The 23,457-nt window shown below is 39.7% G+C and overlaps 1 protein-coding gene and 1 long non-coding RNA gene across 3 annotated transcripts in view; one reads left to right on the top strand and one right to left on the bottom strand.

Annotated features, from left to right (window-relative positions):
- dnah9 (dynein, axonemal, heavy chain 9) overlaps positions 1 to 23,457 on the top strand; it is a 186,446-nt gene that overhangs the window by 98,806 nt on the left and 64,183 nt on the right. The window contains exons 50-58 of one of the 2 annotated variants that reach the window (XM_061756651.1): positions 121 to 283; positions 542 to 665; positions 2,554 to 2,696; positions 6,299 to 6,460; positions 6,542 to 6,775; positions 17,411 to 17,491; positions 19,912 to 20,091; positions 20,586 to 20,816; positions 22,028 to 22,222. In XM_061756651.1, coding sequence (XP_061612635.1) covers positions 121 to 283; positions 542 to 665; positions 2,554 to 2,696; positions 6,299 to 6,460; positions 6,542 to 6,775; positions 17,411 to 17,491; positions 19,912 to 20,091; positions 20,586 to 20,816; positions 22,028 to 22,222 — 1,513 coding nt within the window. Of the gene's footprint in view, positions 1 to 120; positions 284 to 541; positions 666 to 2,553; positions 2,697 to 6,298; positions 6,461 to 6,541; positions 6,776 to 17,410; positions 17,492 to 19,210; positions 19,468 to 19,911; positions 20,092 to 20,585; positions 20,817 to 22,027; positions 22,223 to 23,457 lie in introns of those variants that run through there. The other variant, XM_061756648.1, reaches the window with a different exon arrangement.
- LOC133469493 (uncharacterized) lies at positions 13,350 to 19,062 on the bottom strand. The gene is made up of 3 exons (XR_009785715.1): positions 18,776 to 19,062; positions 17,339 to 17,482; positions 13,350 to 13,443 (listed from the first exon to the last, which is right to left on the bottom strand). It is a non-coding gene; the product is annotated as an uncharacterized LOC133469493 (long non-coding RNA).

The raw sequence follows: 23,457 nt of genomic DNA on the forward strand, positions 1-23,457 counted from the left end.
TTTAGTGTTTCCTTTATGAGTCAGATTGCTTTTACAGGATACCTCGTCCTTACATTTTATCTTCCACTTCCACCCATTGCACCCCTACACTCATCTGACTGTCTGTACCACCATATGCAGTTGCCGCATAAATCGAATCCTGGAATCTCCACGGGGTAACGCACTGCTGGTCGGAGTAGGCGGAAGTGGCAAGCAGAGTCTGACCCGACTGGCTGCCTTCACATCAAATCTGGAGGTTTTCCAAATCACCTTGAGGAAGGGTTATGGTATCACAGACCTCAAAGTAAGTGCGCTACTGCGCAACAAATTGAAGTCACAATTTGAGTCATAATAATATTGTACATGCAGTCCATTCATGTTTGCCTTGTTTACATTTAAAATTGGACGATTTGCTGTTGGAATTACAGACGTAATCCCTGCATTATAGAAACCCCATGCCCAGAATTTACATGGCATGCCTGCCATAACAACCTAACAATCTCTTTCTGCAGAATCTCATTATATGTGTCACTCACACACACTGTGTGTTTCTCTCACCCAGAGTGACCTGGCATTGCTCTACATCAAAGCTGGTATGAAGAATATTGGCACCGTGCTCCTAATGACTGATGCCCAAGTGGCAGACGAGAGGTTCCTCGTTCTGGTCAACGATCTTTTGGCATCGGGTAACGGCAGGCTTTGCTAATTACTGTCTGCCACGTTTTGCAGGAGAGAAAGGCTTTAGCTATGTCACAGCAAACATAATTGTGGTGCCATTTCTCCAACACTGTTCACAACATGTTACTGGGTGGAATGGCAAGCAGAGTTCACTTGGATGAACCATTTAAAGTAAAAGGTTATGTATTTATTACCATTTGTTTGTTAGTCAGCAGAATAATACAAAAATAACTAATTTCCTTTAAAAAAAAAACTTGTAGAGGAGTGATGTATGGGCAAAAAATAACCCATTTAATTTGTATGGACTGAGATAAAGGATACATCTATTTTTTTTTTATTTTTTTTTTACCTTTACAACACCATTAAATAAAATCACCAGAGTGAACATGAAATTCTTGTTATACAAAGACTTGATCAGAAGCCAAATAATATATTATAGTTATGAATCATACGGTGCGTCTGCCATGAGTAGGAGTCGTGGTGAAGCGGAGCAAAAATGGTAGGTGGACACAAGCACAGGCAGAGCAAGGGTGCACAGCAATCTGATATACAAATGTAATTCTTTACAAAAAAAAAGGCAAACAGAGGTATGGGTTAGCAGAAAAAATAGCTATGCTCTTAATGCAAAGTCCAAAAACAACTGATATAAAAAGTGAAAAAAGAAACAAGACAGACTCACCACCACAAACCGTGGGCGACATAGTGTGTGACGAGACAACAAGGCACACCTGGGCAAGACAAAAGTGGCTGGAGAGAGCTGATTGGCTGACATGAGGAACAAGGCTAAGAAGACCAGGTGAGGACAATGACTTTATGACCAGACAGGAAGGCGCAAACATGACAAAAGAAAACAGAATTTTGAATAACATGAAATAATCCCAAACCAGATCAAAACAATGCAAAAGCAAATCTAAAAGTTCAATTTATACACAAATAAAGACAATATTAATATCTCCCAATCCCATTAACTGCTTCACATGTATTGACAATGAAAATATGACAATATTATGGAGGAAAAAAAAGCTCTGTGAATTTTAAACTATACCTGAGAGGATTTGTATCATTTAACTATCCATCCATCTATCCATCCATCTAGTTTCTAAAATGTTTATCATCCATCAATGTTAAACGGAACAATAATCGCCACGGTCCCTTTCAGTAGTATTGTGTCCCAGAGTATTCCTAGAGAGAGAGGAGAATGAAATGGAATATGTCATCTGTTGAAAAATATACACTGAACCTTAGTCAACGTTTCCAGTGTTGAATTACATAGCAAATACTGTGGAAATGCTGAAATTTTCATTTTGTATTCTTTCTTCTCTACATTTCACTAAGAAGACAAGGTTTTGTTAAAGAAAAGGCGCATTTTGTGTCCTTACCATTGTGTTCCTGGAAGCGACAATTCTCTGTCAGCCCATCTACAGACTTCAGTGAATGTATCGATAGTACACCCTTCAGGTACTGTGGTGCTGCAGCTGCTGCAGCCAAACAGAAGTCGAACTCTGTAACAATAAAAACAATTTAAATTACAAAAACAGCAACAACCATCTGCTCTCAGGAGAGTGCAGACCTCTTCCAAGGTTAAGCTTGTAGCTAAAGAAAGAAAAAAATCATGGAGCATGTATTACCCCTCAAAAAGGTTTCATAGAAACTGTTTGTATAGTCTTGATAACTAACTAGCCCACAGAGAACAAAGCAGTGGCAATCCATGGATAGGGGTAAGCAATTTTGCATGTACATGGAAAATAATTATATTTATATTTTCAATTGTCTAAACAACTGAAACAATAACCACAAAGGAGGAAGAGATTACTTAATGTTACGCTCATACAAAAATCAGTAACATACGTTCTGGTGGTCTTTGTGGTACTAATATGCATCCTGTTGTTATTCAAGGAGAGATTCCTGACCTGTTCCCAGACGATGAGGTGGAGAACATCATTGGCAGCGTGAGGCCAGAGGTACGCAGCTCAGGATTGATGGATACAAGAGAAAACTGCTGGAAGTTCTTCATCGACCGGGTTCGCAGACAGCTCAAGGTGAACTAATCAGATACTAAGACACGTACAGTACAAAGAGCTGGGTGTTCTGTTACTGTGCATTTCACAACTAATGATCCAGAGAAAGTTGTTCTTAGTGGCTCTCCTCGGGGAAGGCTGGGGAAACTTTGCCGTTAATTTGTCTCTCAGAACCCACAACCTGTTTGATCTCTATCACCTCCCAATATAGTTTCAGTATGCTGCATCTCAACTCACACCTAATTTATGATTGCAGAATAAAAACATGTTCATAGTTAGGTAAACGTCTCGCTTCAAGATGCTCTCCCCAGACAATTTTCCCTTAATGATCTTTCAAAATGCTTTCATAAGCGGCGGTCTTTGTCATAAATCAATGGTGTGACCAGAAAAAGTTGCAGTTTAGCTGGAGTTTATTTCACAAACGTTTAACCATTTTGTTCCCCCTTGGGGCCTCGGGAATTCTAGGGGAGTTGCTTATCCTGTCAGTATTACCATGGAGCCCCATCAGCATCCATATCCACTTCCCTGTTTCACTCCCAGCTATCTGCACTCCAGAGGTAAAGGAGTGAAGAAATGAGGAAGGCAATCCCACTTGTCAGGCTCATGCCTGTAAAGACTGGATCTGTAACTATGTGAAATGATCTATCTGAATACATGGGAGGAACAGTTTAAAATACTGTTAGTGAGACAATACGATGGGTGTGTAACTCTGCGATACGTTGGAACAAAAAATGTGTATTGTAGTAGTAGTTATTATGCACAATAATCATTACTAACAATGAACAAACTACAAAATACTAAATATTCCTTGACCGAAGGCAGAATAGATAAGGAGCTAATTATTTTCTGTTGTAGAATTTTCAAAAGACCAAAAATCTTCATACCCTTAACACATTGTCGGTTAAAGTGCATTTTTATTTGGTGTATGGGTAGCTTATAGCTAGAAATGACTCGAAGTGGCAAAAGACGCTGGGATATGAATAAGATTTTGATCTTACCTGAACATTTTGACGAAACAATCTTTTGCACCATTCTAAAGGCTCTTCGTAACTTCTCGTGTCATCTAGAGCCTTCTAATCAACTATACATTTTAAACATTGTCTATGCATGCATTGACACAGCATATGGACAATGTAATTTTTGTTGAACTGTAAAACACACTGAAAATAGCAAATTCTCACTGCCTTTTTTGCCACCTCATTCTCAGCTAAAAAAAGAAACAAATCAATCTTTCACTTATTCACCAAGTACAATTGTACTTTTACTAAATGTGGCGAGCATCACAATAATTTTGACCTTAACTGTAATTGTGATTAGTTCAGATGTGCTGTGTGCTTGACTTTGTGCCAAGATTATGTATTGTTTAACTAATTTGTGCAGACAATAACCTGACAAAATAAATTATACTATATAAATAAGTAAATTCACATTCTGCCTTTTTTGAACAACCAATTACCACATAATAGAATAGACACAACCTGTGTTTGAGAAGAATTCTGCTAAGTTAAAAATGGATATACTGCTATGTTAAAAATAGATCCATCCATCCATCCATCCATTTACTGAGCCGCTTCTCCTCACTCGGGTCGCGGGCGTGCTGGAGCCTATCCCAGCTATCATCGGGCAGGAGGCGGGGTACACCCTGAACTGGTTGCCAGCCAATCGCAGGGCACATACAAACAAACAACCATTCGCACTCACATTCACACCTACGGGCAACTTAGAGTCTCCAATTCATGAATGTTTTTGGGAGGAAACCGGAGTGCCCGGAGAAAACCCACGCAGAACATGCAAACTCCACACAGGCGGGGCCGGGGATTGAACCCGGGTCCTCAGAACTGTGAGGCTGACGCTCTAACCAGTCACCCACCGTGCCGCATTAAAAATAGATATACTATATAAATAGGTAGTAAATAACCAGTACAAAATGATACCAGTCATATAACTATACAATTTACAAGTGGGTCGTGGTTGCCTTCATGTTGTTAAAGTAGCTCTTATAATGTAAAAATTTGGAAAAAAAGCTACGACTCTGTATTCTGTTTGTATTCCTGTTTACATGTTGCAAGGAGTATAGAGTCAAACCACCAATATGTATTTTTGTCGGCAGTCCTTCACAGAATTTCATAATGTAACTGGAACATGGCACGGTGGACGACTGGTTAGAGCGTCTTCCTCACATTTCTGAGGACCGGGGTTCAATCCCCGGCCCCGCCTATGTGGAGTTTGCATGTTCTCCCCGTGCCTGCGTGGTTTTTTTCCGGGCACTCTGGTTTCCTCCCACATCCCAAAAACATGCGTGGTAGGTTGATTGAAGACTCTAAATTGCCCGTAGGTGTGAATGTGAGTGCGAATGGTTGTTTGTTTATGTGTGCCCTGCGATTGGCTGGCAACCAGTTCAGGGTGTACCCCGCCTCCTGCCCGAAGATGGCTGGGATAGGCTCCAGCACTCCCGCGACCCTAGTGAGGATAAGCGGCTCAGAAAATGGATGAATGGATGGAATTTCCCCGTCAGCCCAAAACTAGATGTTATTTTTGTAAACACCTTACCTTGGACTCATGGTTGTCAAATAAAAACAAATACAATACTTACTGCAGTAATGAGGAATTGCTAACTAAATTAAACCTTTTATACCCACATTTAAGCAGTCGGAAATTAATCAAGCAAAACAGTGAGCCAAAACAGTCAACTAAAAGAAATGTTTCTTTTCAGGAATGGAAGTAAATAACTATGATTTACATCTTAATTCAAGAAATAACAATGTGCTTTCCTATCTTTGAAACCTTGCTATTGATTGATGACTAGTCCAGGGTGTACCATACCCCACTTCTCGCCCTAAGTCAGCTTGGATACGCTCACCCACTACCCTAATGAGGACATGCGGTATAGAAAATGGAGGGATTGATAACTTTTTGGTAATCCATGGATAACAATAATTATCATATTTCAAGAATTAAAATATAATTCAAATTGAAGAGCTTCTACATACATGTATATTTGCTATTTTCTCCTCTTTCCCTAAACTTTGTAGGTGTACTTTGTCTTAATGAAATGTCCTTTTAAATAGAATAGCAAATGATCAAAGTGAAAACTAATAAATACATGAGAAAAAGCATACATTTGGATCTTTACTTTTTTCCTCAAGATGTTAGCTCAAGCAGCGGAGCCAGCAATGTATTATTACAAAATGATCTTGGTTATATATTCTTATGCTTTGTGTGCAACTTGTGGCTTCCCTCCTGATTGAAGCGCCTCGCTGTGTCAAAAACATGTTTCAGATAATGTAGGATTTGTTTGCAGTTATCCGAGTTGATGATGAACAGAGGGTCCTTTGAGTTTGCCTTCTGTACAGTATGTTTGTTTCTTTAGCGTGATGGAGCATCTGTTTGGGCCTCACAACAAGCCAGCTGTTAGTCGCCAATCAGTCCTACATAGCCCAGAGCTCACTACAATCTTTTAATTCACATGCCTGCCAGAGGGTATATTTGCTTAATGATGGAACTCAGAATAATTTATTCTCAGTTTCCCATTTATCATGTTGATTGTAGAGAAGTACTAATCATTGGTGGATCCAACGTCATACGTAATGTGTGTGTGTTGTCTTTCTGTGTGCGATTGCTAGGTGGCTTTGTGTTTTTCTCCAGTTGGAAGTAAATTGAGGGTTCGTAGCAGGAAGTTCCCTGCCTTGGTCAACTGTACAGCCATCGACTGGTTCCACGAGTGGCCACGGGAGGCGTTGGAGTCAGTCAGCCTCAGGTTCCTGCAGGAATTGGACACTATTGAAGTAAGAACTGCTTAATATTGTAGTATGTATTGTATTTATTTCTAAGGGACTCTTGCTTGTGCTTTGTCCTAATGTCTGCAGCCCCAAGTGAAGGAGTCGGTCAGTAAATTTATGGCGTACATTCACACGAGTGTCAATCAGACCTCGAAAGAGTACCTGGCCAATGAGCGGCGCTACAACTACACCACACCAAAGTCTTTCCTGGAGCAGATCAAACTGTATCAAAGTCTGCTGGGCCAAAGGAGTAAAGACCTAAGCAGCAAAATGGAGCGGCTGGAGAATGGCCTGCAGAGGCTCAACAGCACCTCTGCTCAGGTACATTACCAATATTCCTCTTGTTTTATTAACTTTGTGATGGAGTCACAAGACTAAATGTATGTTATCGTCATAAACCATCTGAAACACTTTTTCAAAGTCCTGCAGGAGCCTGGGTTTTTCCCTTTAGTTGTTCTCACTTCACAAAACTGCGCATTCAGACTCATTCGGACTAATTTCATACAGCAAACTCATCTGTTCCTGCAAGTGCTCTGCTTCCTCTTCAAGTCAAAAATGTGATTTGCGACTAGTCGATGTCATGCTCTTAACGGTATTGTGGAATAGTAAAGTCGACAATTTGACTAGTCTGTACAAGCCCTATCGCCAAATGGTATGTTTTGGTTCAGTTCAGGTCGGTATTTACTAATCTTCAATGGCTAAAGGTCCCACAATATCTGATGGGAAATTTTCAGAACCCCTTTGTTTTAAAAAAACAGGTCGCAGTGCTACACTTTGTTATCCTTGCTGAGGGTGAACACATTGCTGTCCTTTGACTGGCCGACAGAATTCTGTGCCATTGTCCATGTTACAATGGAATGGAAAGACAAAAAGTGCCATTTAAACAAACGGTATTGAACCGAACAGTACCAAGTGATGGAAACGTGGCTTAATAGAGTATCTTTCTCTCATATAAAACTTGGAGAGCTTCTATTTTGTTTCACAAAACAACCATTATTTCTACATGATCTTTTATGGTTTTTATTTTGTTGCTCATAAAGTGAGATTGTATTTCATCAATAAAGCACAGAAATGTGAGACAGCTTCGGTAGCTCAATATTGTCAATATTATCTACATGCACTTTCACTTCGAGAGCACCTGATCAATTTTTTTAACATCATAAAAAAAAATCGATATACACTTCCCTCTAAAATCATTTGAACAATGAGGCCGATCCCTTTACTTTTGTTGGAGACCGAAAACATTTGGGTTTGACATCAAAAGATGCATACGAGAGATCAACCTTTCAGGTTTTATTTCCAGATATTTACATCTGCATCTAATACACATTTCAGAAGATAGCATCTTTTGTTTTAACCTACCCATTTTTTATGAGAAAACGTATTGGAAATGAGTGATTTTCACTTATTCCACATTTTGTTATGTTACTGTCATGGGTGTGTGTTATGGTTGTTGTCTTCCCCCTGTCTGGTACACGCCTGCTCCTGAGAGCATCTTCCCCACCCTAATTACCCCTTGCATTTAACCTCGTGTCTCATTCTTTCTGGTCGCCAGTTCGTTGTACCTTGTTGTCACGTTCCAGCATTCCTTGTTTCCACATCACAGACTTATAGTAAGCCTAGACCCTTTTCTGATTATTGACCTTGCCTTTTTGCCTCACGTTTTTTGGATACTGTTGCCTTTTCGGATTGCCTACCTGTGTACCGACCTCTGCCCGTTTATTAAACCTCTCTGTTTGAAACTGTCCATTTGAATTGGAGTCGTGCATTTTGGGTGCTGTCCTTTGTTCCGTTCATGACAGTTACAACCCTGTTCAAAAATGGAATAAATTCATCCATCCATCCATTTTCTGAGCCGCTTCTCCTCACTAGGGTCGCGGGCGTGCTGGAGCCTATCCCAGCTGTCATCGGGCAGGAGGCGGGGTACACCCTGAACTGGTTGCCAGCCAATCGCAGGGCACAGAGAAACAAACAACCATTCACACTCACAGTCACACCTATGGGCAATTTAGAGTCTCCAATTAATGCATGTTTTTGGGATGTGGGAGGAAACCGGAGTGCCCGGAGAAAACCCACGCAGGCACGGGGAGAACATGCAAACTCCACACAGGCGGGGCCGGGGATTGAACCCGGGTCCTCAGAACTGTGAGGCTGAGGGTCTAACCAGTCGGCCACCGTGCCGCCGGAATAAATTCATTTTCCCTCAAAATTCTACACTGAACACCACATAGTGACAAGAACAAAACCACATGGCTATAACTATTCACAGCTTTTGCTCAATACATTGGTCAAGCACCTTTGGCAACAATTACAGCCAGGTCTTTTTGAATATTATGCCACAATCTTGGCAGTTTTGCCCAATCCTCTCCTCTCAAGCCTAACCAGGTTGGAGGCATTGTCAGTTTTATTCAGAGATATTCAATCGGATTCAAGTCTAGGCTCTGACTGGGCCACTCAAATACATTCACAGTTATCCTGAAGCCACTCCTTTGATAACTTGGCTGTGTGCTTAGGTTTGTGGTCCTGCTGAAAGTTAAATAGTCACCCAAGTCTTAAGTCAAGAGGGCTCAGGAGCAAGTTTTCGTCCTGTATGTCTGTAAATTGCTGCATTCATCTTTCCCTCAATCCTGACTCGTCTCCCTTTTCCTGCCACTGAAAAAAAAAATAAACAATTATATTCCCACCACCATGCTTCACTGGAGAGATGGTATTTGCTAGGTGATAAATGGTACCTGGTTTCCTCCAAACACGATGCCTGGCATTCATGCCTAACAGTTAAATCTTTGTCGAAAAGAATATTATCTCCCATGGTTGAGAGAGTCGTTCTGGTATCATTAGGCAAACCCAATGTGTCTATTATTAAGGAGTGACTCCCGTCTGGCCACTCTACTGTACAGGCCCAATTAGTGGATTGCTGCAGAGACATTTGTCCCTCTGGAAGCTTTTCCTCTTTCTACAGAGGAATGCTGGACACCTGACAGAGAGACCATTGGGTTCTTGGTCACTTCCTTGACAAAGGCCTTTCTCTAATCACTGAGTTTAGATAGGCTGCCAGCTCTTGGAAGATTTCTGATGCTTCGGATTGTTTTGCATTTACGGATGATGGAGGCCGCTGTGCTCAAGGGGGCCTTCAAAGGAGCAGAAATGTTTCTGTAGTCTTCCCCAGATATGTATCTCGAGACAATCCTGTCTAAGAGGTCTACAGAAAATTCCTTTGATTTCACGATTGGTTTGTGCTCTCACATGCACTTTCAGCTGTGGAATCCTATATAAAGACGTGTGTGCCTTTCCAAATTGTGTACAATCAACTGAATTACCACAGGTGGACACCTGTGGTAATTCAGCAAGCTATAGAAACATCAAGGACAATCAATATTGGCAAAAATTTTAATGTTTCATTTGTTTATCCACATGTCATTATGGGGTGTTGACTGTATAATTTAAAGGAAATAAATGCATTTATTCCATTTTGGGATAAGGTCATTACTGCAAAATGTGGAAAAGGTGAATCATTGTAAATACTTTGTGGATGAAGCTGCTGTCACGGTGGTCCGTTGTTTTTTGGTGGCATGCAGGTGAAAGACAGGTTGACTTAAGCACACATAAGGCAAGAGACTGGAGAGGAAAGAAGTAAGAACAAACCATCACAAAAGAAGAATACAAAAAGTTTGTAGCTGTAAATACCCAGAAATCAAATATATGTTGCTCTTTTGTCTCGTATTCATCTTTTAATGTCAAATCCAATTTTTTTCTAGTCTGCAGCAAAAATAAAAGAATTTGCCTCATTCTTCTAGTACAGTTGAAAGGGGTGTGTGATTTAAAATGATTAAATACCTGCAGAGGAAGAGATGATGAATGCACCTTATCAAAGCCACAACAACATTATGTGCAGTATTGTGAGTAGTCTGTTATACGGCATTGTAATAAAAAGCAAAGAGGAAGGTTTCAATCATAAATAAATATTTCCATGCATGCAGTAATGTTGATGTTGCATTAAATGTTATAAGACACCCAGGAAGAGAAACTTAAACTGTCATAAAAAGGACAATCTTTATGCAAGCATAAAAACGTTACTGCAAAAAAGTTTCCTCAGCAGAAAGATGTTGGCCTATACGGTTCACACAAACACGCACACACACACATGCATATTAATTATCCCTATAAAAATAATGGGCATAAAAATACATTTAAAAAAAAAAAAGGTTATTATATCAGCACCTTTGCAGGAGAGAGATAATCCAATCTTTAATTTAGTAAGCTTGTTTGTGCAATGCAGTGCACAGACATGCACATAGTTTAGTTTTCCATCAATTGTTTTATAAGAATCTGTCCTTCTGAACAAAATAACACTGCTGCAAAAATATGTATAGTACGTACAAAGTGGTGGTGTCTCTGCATTTAAAGCGAGAGTCATCTGTCTTCATGCCCTACAGTTTTACAAGGAATGAGAACAGCCCACCCCAGCCACACACACACACACACACACACACACACACATACAGTATATGAGCATTCGTTAATGGAGAAGCCTTCTAATTAGAGAGCAGACTCTTTGCTGTAGCAAGCTACCAGTAATGCACACTGTGCCAGTTGACGCATCCATACCACCATAAGCACTGTTATTTAACATTCAGTGCAGGAGGTTGTGCAGCTCACCAGGGGCTGCTGTGGTCATGATAAACAAGGACCACTTGGGTTAAAAACAACACTAAAAGACTGTAGGACATGCTGTGTGAGTGTGTGATTCATCCACTTCCCAGAGGACATTATTTGTGTGTTTTCCTCTACATTTGTTTGGAGGTTGTGTCTTAGCTTCTTCAAAAGTGAATTATGTTTTTGGTGATTAATGTGCGCATTTCCTACAGAAGTAAGAATGCTACTTCTACAGGCAGGCATGATTATACTAATTGTACAAGTTTCTATTGCTCTAGTGGTACTACAATCCCAATTCCAATGAAGTTGCGACTTTGTGTTAAACATAAATAAAAAAGGAATCATGTTCGACCTATATTTAATTGAATAGACTACAAAGACAAGATATTTAATGTTCAAACTGATAAACTTTATTGTTTTTAGCAAATAATCATTAACTTAGAATTTTATGGCTGCATCACGTTCCAAAAAAGCTGGGACAGGGTCATGTTTACCACTCTTACATCACCTTTTCTTTGAACAACATTCAATAAACGTTTGTGAACTGAGGACACTAATTGTTGAAGCTTTGTAGGTGGAATACTTTCCCATTCTTGCACACCCTCAGCTGTTCAACAGTCCGGGGACTCCGTTGTCGTATTTTACGCTTCATAATGCGCCACACATTTTCAATGGGAGACAGGTCTGGACTGCAAGCAGGCCAGTCCAGTACCCACACTCTTTTTCTACAAAGCCACGTTGTTGTAGCATGTGCAGAATGTGGTTTGGCATTGTTTTGCTGAAATAAGCAGGGGCGTCCATGAAAAAGACGTTGCTTGGATGGCAGCATATGTTTCTCCAAAACCTGTATGTACCTTTCAGCATGAATGGTGCCTTCACAGATGTGTAAGTTACCAATGCCATTGGCACTAACACAGCCTCATACCATCACAGACGCTGTTTTTTTAACTTTGCGTCCATAACAGTCCGGACGGTTCTTTACCTCTTTGGCCCGGAGGACACGACATTCCTCAATTTTCTCAGTCTTTTTTGGAACGTGTTTCAGCCATAACATTCTAAGTTAATGATTATTTGCTAAAAACAATAAAGTTTGTCAGTTTGAACATTAAATATCTTGTATTTGTAGTGTATTCAATTATAGGTTGAACATGATATGCAAATCATTGTATTCTCTTTTTATTTATGTTTAACACAACATCCCAACATCATTGGAATTGGAGTTGTAGATTTAATAAATAAGAGGAATATGAGTATTTTAAGAAATGTATGTTACACAATATTGACATGATAACATTGGAAAATGCTGCAGTGATTTCAGCTTACAGGCAGTAGAATTCATTACTTTATGTGTTACATACTCACAATGTAAGAAGAGCCATCATGTGAGAAGGGAAAAACAGCACGGTCCCATTTGTACTGTAGATCGGAAATGTTCTGATTATTTATTTATTTATTTATTTTGTAGATGTTCTGGTGCATATTTGTACTTGGAGTTGGTGTATGCATTTTAGTTAGGGTAAGATATTATTTATAACTATAATAAAATATATAATAATATAATAATAATATCTAACAATAAATATTTGTCTCCTAAATTATAAGACAAATGTTAAATACTGTTGTAATTTTTTGGTTTCACTTTAAAATCAAGTCACTGATGGTGTAGTGGTACACTCGCCTGACTTTGGTGCGGGCAGCGTGGGTTCAGTTCCCACTCAGTGACGGTGTGAATGTGGGTGCGAATGGTTGTCCGTGTCTATATGTGCCCTGCGACTGACTGGCAACCAGTTCAGAGTGTAGTCTGCCTTTCGCCCGAAGTCTGCTGGGATAGGCTCCAGCGTCCCGCGACCCTAACCAGGATAAGCGGTGTTGAAAATGGACTTTAAAATCAGCATAGATAGCAAGCAGAAGCAGCATCACCAGACAGGAAGTTACATCATCGGGAGATAGGAAGTTTACAGCAACGATTGTTCATTGCATGCTGAAGTTTTTTTGCCCTACTAGAGAATATCATTGTTTGAATGCCTTTTAATCTTCATATGCATAGATTTGGAATTTTTTGACAGGTAACAAATGTATGTGTTTACCAGACATTTGTTTTCAGTGTTTACATGCAAACGATAACAGAAACGGTGTTCAAAAACATTTCTCTTGAGACTGGTTTTCCAGTGTTGGCGACCAAACACCGTTTTTATTCATTTTCATTCATTTCCATACATCCATCTTCTATACCATACCACGTGTCCTCTTTATGCTCACGGGTGAGTCGGAGCCAATCTCAGCTCGCAATGCCAGGCCGCATACACCATGAAATGAGTGGCATCCTTCTGCTGGAACTTATTGGGTTGAGACAGAAAAAGACAGAGGACTGAGACAGAGGCTTAATACACCAACAAGTCCATATGTGTAGACCAAAGACAGGAAAGTCTAGTACTGATGATCCAAATTCACAAGAAAGCAGTCCATACAACCCAAAGAGCACCACAGAAGGAAAAACAAACAAACAAACAAACAAAAGTCTGAAAAAGATGTTACAAGATCACAAGCATTAAGAAAAGGCAGGAAGTGTGACACAAGCAGTGACAAGTAATTTCTCACATGGGAGGAAAAGGAGGTGGTTTAGGGTCCGAGAACACACAGGACCCATTAGAGCTGGGGGAAAATAAGACAGTTTTGCTCCCTTGTTTATACAACGGCAGCATTTTGGCACCTGGGGATGCTAACTTGTGAAAACAAACTCAAAATGAACTTTTTTAAAAATGGTTGTGTTACCATTGCCATCTAAACACTGTAAATCACCCATCTTTCAAAATAGAAGAAATGTAAGGATGTCACATTGAGAACCATAACAGTGGAACATGGGGCTTGTGTTTGTGTGTGCGGCTGACCTTGATAATGCATCTACTGTGACGTGTTGATTACTGATTCAGCTGAGACACATTACGCCCATAACGAAATGTTTTAACCCAAACATACACAGGTTAAAGTACTGCAAAAAAAGAAAAGCCGTTGTTGTGAATGGTACTTACTTGGCATGCATGATACAGTGTTTTCACTTTCAACTCTGTGAACAGCAATTGTTTTGATGTCGCCTGTAGGTGAAATGTTTTAAAGATGCTAAGAAACAAAACCTGCCATCTTTACTACCGGTAGGTTATTGTTGTCTATACCTACCATTTAATTCACTTGATAGGGCATGGGATCCAAACAAGGTAATCAGGTAGATAAGAAAAGAGAGGCATAAGTTAAATAGTTTTTCCAGTTCTTTTGTTGATAAGCTTGTGGAGGGAGTCAATGATCAGACCAAGAAATAAGTTCACTTTCATATGAAGCAAATGATCAGAGTCATACAACCATGTTTTTACATCATGCTGGAATTCAGCCGACAAATCAAGCCAACATTCTGCCTTCTCGCTGGATGAACTGTCTTCCCCTTTAACCTATTTCTCAAATCACCCACGTTTGTACAAATTGTGGGGAAATTCCACCTGTTATCTTCGAGAACATTGACCTTGTTCACATTTGTAGCGCTTGGTTGGTGTAAAGCGTGAAAACTGTTGCTGAAGCGATGTTTAAGACAATGGTTAAAGATAGACAGTAATATCTAACAGTTACCAAAATGAATTCACTAAACGGACACCACAAGCCTGGGATGGACTCCAGCTCTCCAGCGACCCAAACAGCAGAAGCAGTAGTAAATCCATAAACAGATGGGCAAATGGCAGATTTTACCTGAACAAGATATTATATATTACTGGAACTGCACTTGGCAGATGTGTAGATTTAAAACACATTTTACTGAAAGGCCCCAATCATCTAACATTTTACTTAGTTTGCGAACTACTTAAATTATTATAAACACCCCTCAGTAAGATAACATCTTGAATCTGATTTGATAAGAAGGTGCAGTTGTTGCTTACCAAGTGCCCATTTTGGGTATTTGTCAAGGACTACTTGTAAGGAATGGAAAAATGAGAACTGTTTGAAGCTGCTGTGATTGGCTGGCGACCAGTTCAGGGTGTTCCCTACCTCTCGCCCAGTCAGCTGAGATAGGCGCCAGCACACCCGCGACCCTCGTGAGTATAAGCGGGATGGAAAATGGATCGATGTTTGAAGCTGTTTGTTAAACCTGGGGAGAGGCTTAAATTCTATAGTATAAAAAAAACAACACAAAGCCTTCTCACATGTATTGAATATCACCCATGTCATGCGCCAATTAGTTGGGCCTGTTTCCCCATGCATTCCCCACCTCCCCTCACACTTTCCTCCAGCCTATTCATCATGTTGATGGCTCACTTGGTGCTCTTCTAATGTTTGACTGAATCCATTGCATAGTACTGTCACAATCTGAAAAGGCTGTCTTGCCTGCGGCCTGATTTCCTATTTTTTAATTAGCTGAAAGACAAGCATGAAAAACAGTCTGTTTTTATTTCCCCGGTGCAGCATTCTGATGGAGTCACATGGTAAAGCAAACCCTATTTGTCGAGGAGTTATGAGGACTTTGTAATCCCCTTAATTTCTCTTTATGGCTGTCCTTGGTCTGAGCACGTGTGTGTGATTGTGTCTTTGTGTTTGTACTGATAGCAGCTCATATCGCAAATCTTTCCATTTTATTCCAGATATGCATGCCATTCATTCCTACCTTTCCCATTATCTTCTTGGACAGAATAAGATTTGTCCTGGTATAAGCTTAAAGGTCACATGAATGGTGCCGGGCCAAATCCTGTAGGGCACAAAATGTTATCCGCAAAGGGTGAAGCCCCTTTGTCAAGCTCATTTGTCCAGCAACCCGAAAATGCCAAATCATCTTTGTTGCATTGAGAGATTTGGCAAGATGTTTAGGTTCCTGTCATCTAGCTCGTTCAAATCCCTTGACAATATAACTTTGGATCCAACATTGATACAAACAAAAAGAAAATGACCACGCTGTCAAATAATATGAATTCAATTTCATGATAGCAAAAACTCCCTTAATACGCTATTTGTGGACATGCCACTAGCGATGGTCAATTATATTTTGAATGGGGTAATCGAGGGAATCTCTCCCTGAATGTTCTGGATTCCTGTTTGCATGCCAGTGTTGTAATGAGCAGAAAAATACCACTCAAAGTTGTGCTATCGCTGCCTGGATGCAAAGTCCCCTCAAAGTGTATTGGAACAGTAAGGCCTATTGTCTTCGATGTGTCATCAAATGATGAACATAAAACAAGAGGCCAACATTTTGGATTTTTTTCCCCACGTATGGACATCCCATTTGGATACACAACTTGGGGGGGGGGAAGCACTTTTTTTTTTTTTTTTTTTTTAAACGCAATACTTTTTCGTGTGAGCGAAAGTACAGGAACATGTCACTGATAAGTGGGTTTGGTTGCCAGGTATGAAAATAGCTTTTCATATTGTGTGTTCTTTATACATTACTTAAACATCATACACTATATCGTATATTAATTAGTATGAACATTTCACATCATCGTTGCCTAAATTATCAGTATTTTCACTGAAATTAATATAACAAAACAAAAAAAGACACCACAGTTACACACTGAAAACATGGCAACAAATTTTATTTGAAATACAAAATCTATAGAATCGGCTATCCTAGTTTTGGTACATTATAAAGTGGAAACTGCAACAATCAAAATTAAAATGCATGCCAGGCCCACACGAAATATAATTATGATTACGAACAAGACAACCTTGGGGTATAATTTTGATTGTGATCATAGACATGAGTCAGAGGTGTTTTTGTTTTTTTTTAATTATTAATGCAATGCGTCTGCTGCTGTTTGTAGTGTACAAATTGCGCTTTGGTACCATGGAGCCCTCATGTTTGATTGCAAATGGGTGAAACAATGTTGCTTGTGCCTTTGTGCCCACTGAGAGATTTCCTTTTGATCAATGTTCATGTTGTTCCTGTTTAATATACTGCATTAGTGTTTTAAAATACACTCTCCACATAGAAAAAGTGCATTGGCCCCTGATAACCTCAAATATTGTTTTTATACCCTCCACACTTGACAGATTGAGAACATAGTTCTAACATTTTGGCCTTTGAAACATTCCTGACCATTTGTGCTTTAATTATTCTTGGTAAATTACCAATATTTTATGTTAAATTGTGATTTCCATAATGTTTTATGAAGAAAGATATGACTGGTATTAATCTACTCCATGATGTTTGGTAGCTACTGTAGATCCTGATGATCAGCTACTTACACATCCATAACTCACCAGTTTTCGTTGGAGCATCAGCCGATCTCCACCTCCTGACCTCATCATTTCCATGTTTCATCGTCTTGACAGGTTGATGACCTCAAGGCCAAGCTCGCGGCTCAAGAAGTAGAGCTCAAGCAGAAGAACGATGATGCTGACAAGCTGATCCAGGCAAGAACATTATTCGCACAACTTCAACGCACCAGCGAAACATCACAGATGTTGATATTTTCACATTTGCAGAACCTTTTGTACTATCTAGCTGGTTGCATTTGTCCTGAGATATTCTGCACTGACCCCAATACGAAGAGGGTAAATGGCATTTTGCTTGTTTGCGCGCAAAGAAATAAAGGGCACCATGTTGCTCCCTTTACTTGTTTGCTGCTTAGTTTTTCAGCTCATTTTTGGAACCACTGCTTAAAAAAATTAAAATAAAATAAAAAAATAAAATAAAAAAAAAAAGCTCCATCCATCCAACGATTTGGCTTTTATGATAGACAACATTTGATTGACACTCAAAGATGTGCAGAGAGTCCTCAGATTACAATGAAGTAAGTGAAATGTAAGTGTGGCAACTGAGCATCCCTTTTTGTGCAACGTGACAATGGATTCTTACACCACCACACAAACGAGTGCACGCTATTTGTAACCTGTACCAATTAACTAAATGTAACACTATATTAATGATTGTTGTTGTAGATTGAATGGCTATAAAACTGCACAGCATCATACACAGAGCATACTGTATAACTGCTCGATTAAAAGACCTACATCCAGATGGCCAATATTTTTTGCTTACTAAAATGAAACTGGCAGTCATTTCTAATAATATCATTCCGTTTTGGAGCAATTGGTAAGTAACTTATTGCCCTGGGAACGCCCCTTTTATATTGCCAAAATCGATACCTGTATGCTGCCATCTCTTGGTGTGACATCATCGACAGAACTTGAGACCAAATTCACCAGATAGCTGGTGTGGACAAAGGAATGTTCTATACTATGAAATGGCAGTATTTCCTCATCTTTTACATATTGTCGCTGTCGGGCTGAATCCCCCCACCTCCAAGATGACAACTTTCCAGGAAATCCCCAAAAATGTCATCTTGTTAGAGTTTCCAAACCGCTTTGTTCAAGTTGGTATTACACGTTATATTGCCATCATATACCATTGCACACTCACATCAACACACCAGCACCCCAAAATTATGTTCAATCCGTAATTTAATGTGCTACAAAAAGAAAATAAAAATCGCTATTTATTTTTATGTCATTAATTAAAATGGTACACCGTCACGCGATGCCACCGACGGTACAAAAAGCCTTTAATTAAGATGACATAACACACGCAAATGCCTGTGTTATGTCATCTTCCCAAGCTCTCAAAGGTCTTAGAGCCATGAGTGATTTAATACACCAAATACAACAATGAGCAGAACTGAATCTGCACGCACTTACCTGTCAGGATTCAGGTTCCAAGTTGGACCCAGATGCAGAGAGGACAGGGAAGTGAGTTTGTAAATAACAGTTTATTGCAGCTTGGAAGCGAACATAGGAACTCTGAGAACTAAATCCGGCATTGGGAGGGTTCCAACGAGGACCGGTCTGGCAGGGTAGGAGTCCGTGTTGTCGGTGGGCAGATGGCAGACTGGGGAAAAAGAACAAGAATTGGGTAGAGGTAACTCACTAGGTCTTCAGGAAGCAAAAATATAGGCAAGGTGGCTAGGCTACAAACGCGACGTAGAGCATTGATAGTCTGGGGATGAGTTGGAGTCCCACAGCGTCTTCAGAGCAGTCAGGTGTAATTAAGATGACAAGGTGCAGCTGCTAGACTCCAACACGTCAACCCTGCAAAGCACTCGACACACACACACATATGGGCTGGACCAGGGTGCTGAAACAGCAGCCCTGACACTTACCTACGTGGCTCATGCAGTTTCCTTTGGCAACGAAGCATTACAGTGATCAATTTTAACCAATCAAAACAAGCCTACTCAAATGCATTTAACCTCACTATTATTTTAAAAAATAATAATATAGACTTTCAATATAGGCAACAATTACGCTGCACAGCTTCCGCAGAATGAGGAAATAGGCAATTTTACAACGCTTCTCAGATGTTTTGAGCATTCAAGAGCATTTATAGATTGGTATGTAAACTATTTTCACCACTTTGAATTAGTAAAATCACAGACAAAAGTGGGGACAGACCAGATTTGTGAAGAAACCAAGAACCGTGCAATATGACGGAACAAGGAAATGTGCTTGTTGTAGGCTGATGTGTCAATCAGGCAGATTTTCGACCTAAAAGTAGGCGGGCCAAAATCTTGCTGACAATCAAAGTCTGCCATCAGAAAGGAAGCCAAAAATTACTACTGAGTCTATTTTGGTGGGAATTTTTTATGCGGACCTTTGTCAATTTTCGCAGTATTAGATTTAGATTTAAATTCGATTTGCACAGAGTGTGTTGTGTTCTGTCAGTGTAGACAGTGTTATTTGAAATCTGAAACTCCATGTTGAAAACACATGAAAAGCCATGCTATAAAAAGTGTGCGCCCAGTAACTCAGCTGAAATACAATGTCTTCGCCCTCAGGTGGTTGGAGTTGAAACTGAGAAGGTGTCCAAGGAGAAAGCAGTGGCTGACGATGAAGAGGAGAAGGTGGCAGCCATGGCTGTTGTGGTTTGTGGCAAACAAAAAGACTGTGAAGAGGACTTGACAAAGGCTGAACCAGCTCTCATCGCTGCACAGGACGCACTTAACACGCTCAATAAAGTGCGTCACTCTCCTTTAATTCACTGGTTCTTTGTTACTTTTCTCTGCACTCAAACTTGTGTGTGGGTTTTCATTTTTCATTTTATCTTTTAGTGTAGTCCACACATGCCTTTAGGTTGAGATTAAAGACTATTGAATCTTATCTTTGCTAAAATAATGTATTCTCTATGCTCTGCTGGCATTTTAGTTCATCCCCTGAAACCCATATAGGTTTATGTCCCGCCTGTGGGATTTTTAAAAACACCCTTTACATTTAAAAGGTTCTTTCTGTTCAAACAACCAGAACACTCTCTGCAGCTCTGTAAAATGTCCTAATTTTAATTCTCTGTTGTCTTCTCGAAGTCAATGCAGGTTAATCCCCTTCTTTTCTCAGCCCTTTACTTTTTCACATTCTTTTTTTTTCCACCAAGTAGACCATACAGACCATTCATGGCTCTTTAATTATACAATTATTCCCTTTATCCCCCCACCCCCCCCCCCACCCCACACTTTAGAACAATCTGACAGAGTTAAAGTCATTTGGCTCTCCAGTGGCAGCAGTTAGCAATGTCACAGCGGCTGTCATGGTCTTAATGTCGTCTGGTGGCAAAGTCCCAAAGGATCGTAGTTGGAAGGCCGCAAAGTTGATGATGGCAAAAGTGGACTCGTTCCTTGATTCCCTCGTAAATTTCAAAAAGGAAAACATCCCAGAGGCTTGTCTGAAAACTATTCAGCCTTACTTGCAGGTGAGTATGTTTTTTTCTTTGGACATAGCCAATATTGAATTTGTATACACAGTCATAGTAATAGCATGAGGCAGCTCACTCAATTGGAGTACAAAATTATCATATCATATCATACCCTAGCATCAAATCAAATAAAGACAATCAATTGATGCACGGTATTTTTTTTGTTGCTGCAATTGGCTTGTTACATCAGCTTGTTTGGTTACAGTTGTCGCTTGACATAACTGTAATTTACATTTTACTGTTGACTTTATACCTATTATTTATGTCTACTTTAATTTAATTTACAATTTTGAGACTGTCTAGGGATATGTCGTCAGTTAGCTTCAACCTCTGTTTCTTTAACCTAAAAATACAGTAGCAACTTGTATTTTTATAATGTCACACTTTTTTAGTGGTCTGCAATATTGCTACAGTAACAGTTTGTTAGCACTAGCATGGATTCTAATGTTACTGTCCTGAGTTGTATGCATTTTTCCTGTTCTTCCCTCTTCCACATGCAAAAATGATAAGGAAATACAGTGCAGCGACATGGTAGTGATTTAAGCATAAAAATTAATTGGTTTCTTTTACTTGGACAATTTATTTGACGCTTCATATTTCTGGAATTAAGAGGCTCTTGGAAATGTAATATACTTTGGAACTAAGCAAATTAATAATTAATGTAAAACTAATATCCAATATCGATGGTTTAGCCAGTTATATGAGGTGTTTAGTAACAAATGCAGTCGTTATCAAACTAACATTATGTAATGCTTCAAACTGCTGTGGGAGCCATTTAGTGCAAAATAATGATATATAAAGCTAGTTGGTTCTCTGATGTGAAGCTGCAGCTTGAACCCTTTACTGAGCAAAGGACCACATTTGTAACTTAGTTAGGCGTTGAAAACCACCAGTTTGAAATGTTGCATGGAGACAGTCAACTAGTGATGCCACACATGGCCTCTCAGATAACCATCCCCCTTCTGAAACCATTCGTCATGGAACTCTGAGAGGTATTTGTCCATCTATTATACTCATTATAATCCCTCAAAGGGACATTATCATCATTATCCTTGATAGAACACAACACCAGCTCTTTAGCATGGTAGCCAGTAGCCAGCCAAGTACCTCACCCATCTCATCACAATCCAGTATTGACATACTTTACTCGTCATCTAAATTAAATTTGTTTTTTGTATTTGATAAGTGTGTGTCTTTAACCCATTCAGGATCCAGAGTTCCAGCCAGAACTCATTGCCTCAAAGTCGAACGCAGCAGCAGGCCTTTGCTCCTGGGTTTTGAACATAGTCAAGTTCTACAAAGTATACTGCGAGGTAGAGCCCAAGCGCCAGGCTTTGAGTAAAGCCAACGCAGAGCTGGCTGCTGCTCAAGGGAAGCTCGTCACCATCAAAAACAAGATCAATGTAAGTCGTGGCATTGGACTTTTGTACAGCAAATAAGGACATTTGGGTCGTTTTAGTATATGACGACAACAAATCAAGATTTGCAAAGCAAAAATCCAAAGGATGTATTACAGTAAACCCCCGCTATTCACAGGTGATAGGGAAATAGGAAACAAAATGCAAGTAAATGATGCGACAATGTTTACTAACACCTGTATTAATAGTTTAGACCGTAAATATACCACAAACTGTGATCCCAAAACACTTACTGTAGATATAATTTAAAAATCAATTTACAGCATTGCCCTTAAAAATAGGTTGACAGATTATTTGATTTTGAAAACGCTTCCATGTACAACTGTCAAGCAATAATGAGACCTCTGTCGTTTGTTAGCTTGAGCGTTTTAATAGGCACTCAGCACAGCAAAACATAGACAAGAAAAAGACTCTCTTTAACTTCCGCTCACAAAATTCAGCTAAATTTAGCTCTTCCTCGACGTACAAAGATCTTACAACAATTTAGATGCATCACTTAAACATACTTCCTTGACACCGATCTTGTGGCATTAGGGTGTTATGGAAAGAGCACAAAAAATACAAATACGTAGGTGAGTTTTTCAGTGAATAACCGAGGATAGGTTTAACTGAAAAAATATGGAACAGGTGAATTTGTGAGTAGCGAACCGTCAGTAGGCTGGAATGTGTTTAGAAAAAGTCTATTCTTCCTCAAATGTCTCTAGTGGATGTTTTAACCAAAAATGGGCTGAAAAATGACTTGTGAAATGTATGCATAAATAGTCTTGATACGTAAACGCAGATGAACCCTGTAGATATATGAGGTAATAAGAATTTGATTCCACAGAAATGAAACCAAAACAACCAGAGGCAATAAACTGAAGAAACAATTCAGGAGATGAATTATTTTATCAAGGTTTGAGTGACAGTTGACACATGAGCTCAACCAATAATTATATACTTCCCAGCATTTCATCAATACAAAGCTGGTGCAAGTGCTATTAAGGCTTTTACTGTTCATTAATCAAAACTCAATCCATCAGCCTAAAACCCCTATTGATAATAGCAGCTGTAAATAATTGTTTCTCTACGGCGCTTGACATTCACCACCTCAGAGTGCCGGAGAGCCCCAGCAGAGCGTGAAGCTCTGGGCGGCCCGGGATGCTGCAGCACTGTCTGCTGCTTGCGTCAAATCCTGCAGCGTTTACAGTGACGACTGTTAATAAGATCCAGCATGACTT

This window comes from Phyllopteryx taeniolatus, chromosome 19 (genome assembly GCF_024500385.1).
Source record: "Phyllopteryx taeniolatus isolate TA_2022b chromosome 19, UOR_Ptae_1.2, whole genome shotgun sequence".
Classification (NCBI taxonomy): Eukaryota; Metazoa; Chordata; class Actinopteri; order Syngnathiformes; family Syngnathidae; genus Phyllopteryx; species Phyllopteryx taeniolatus.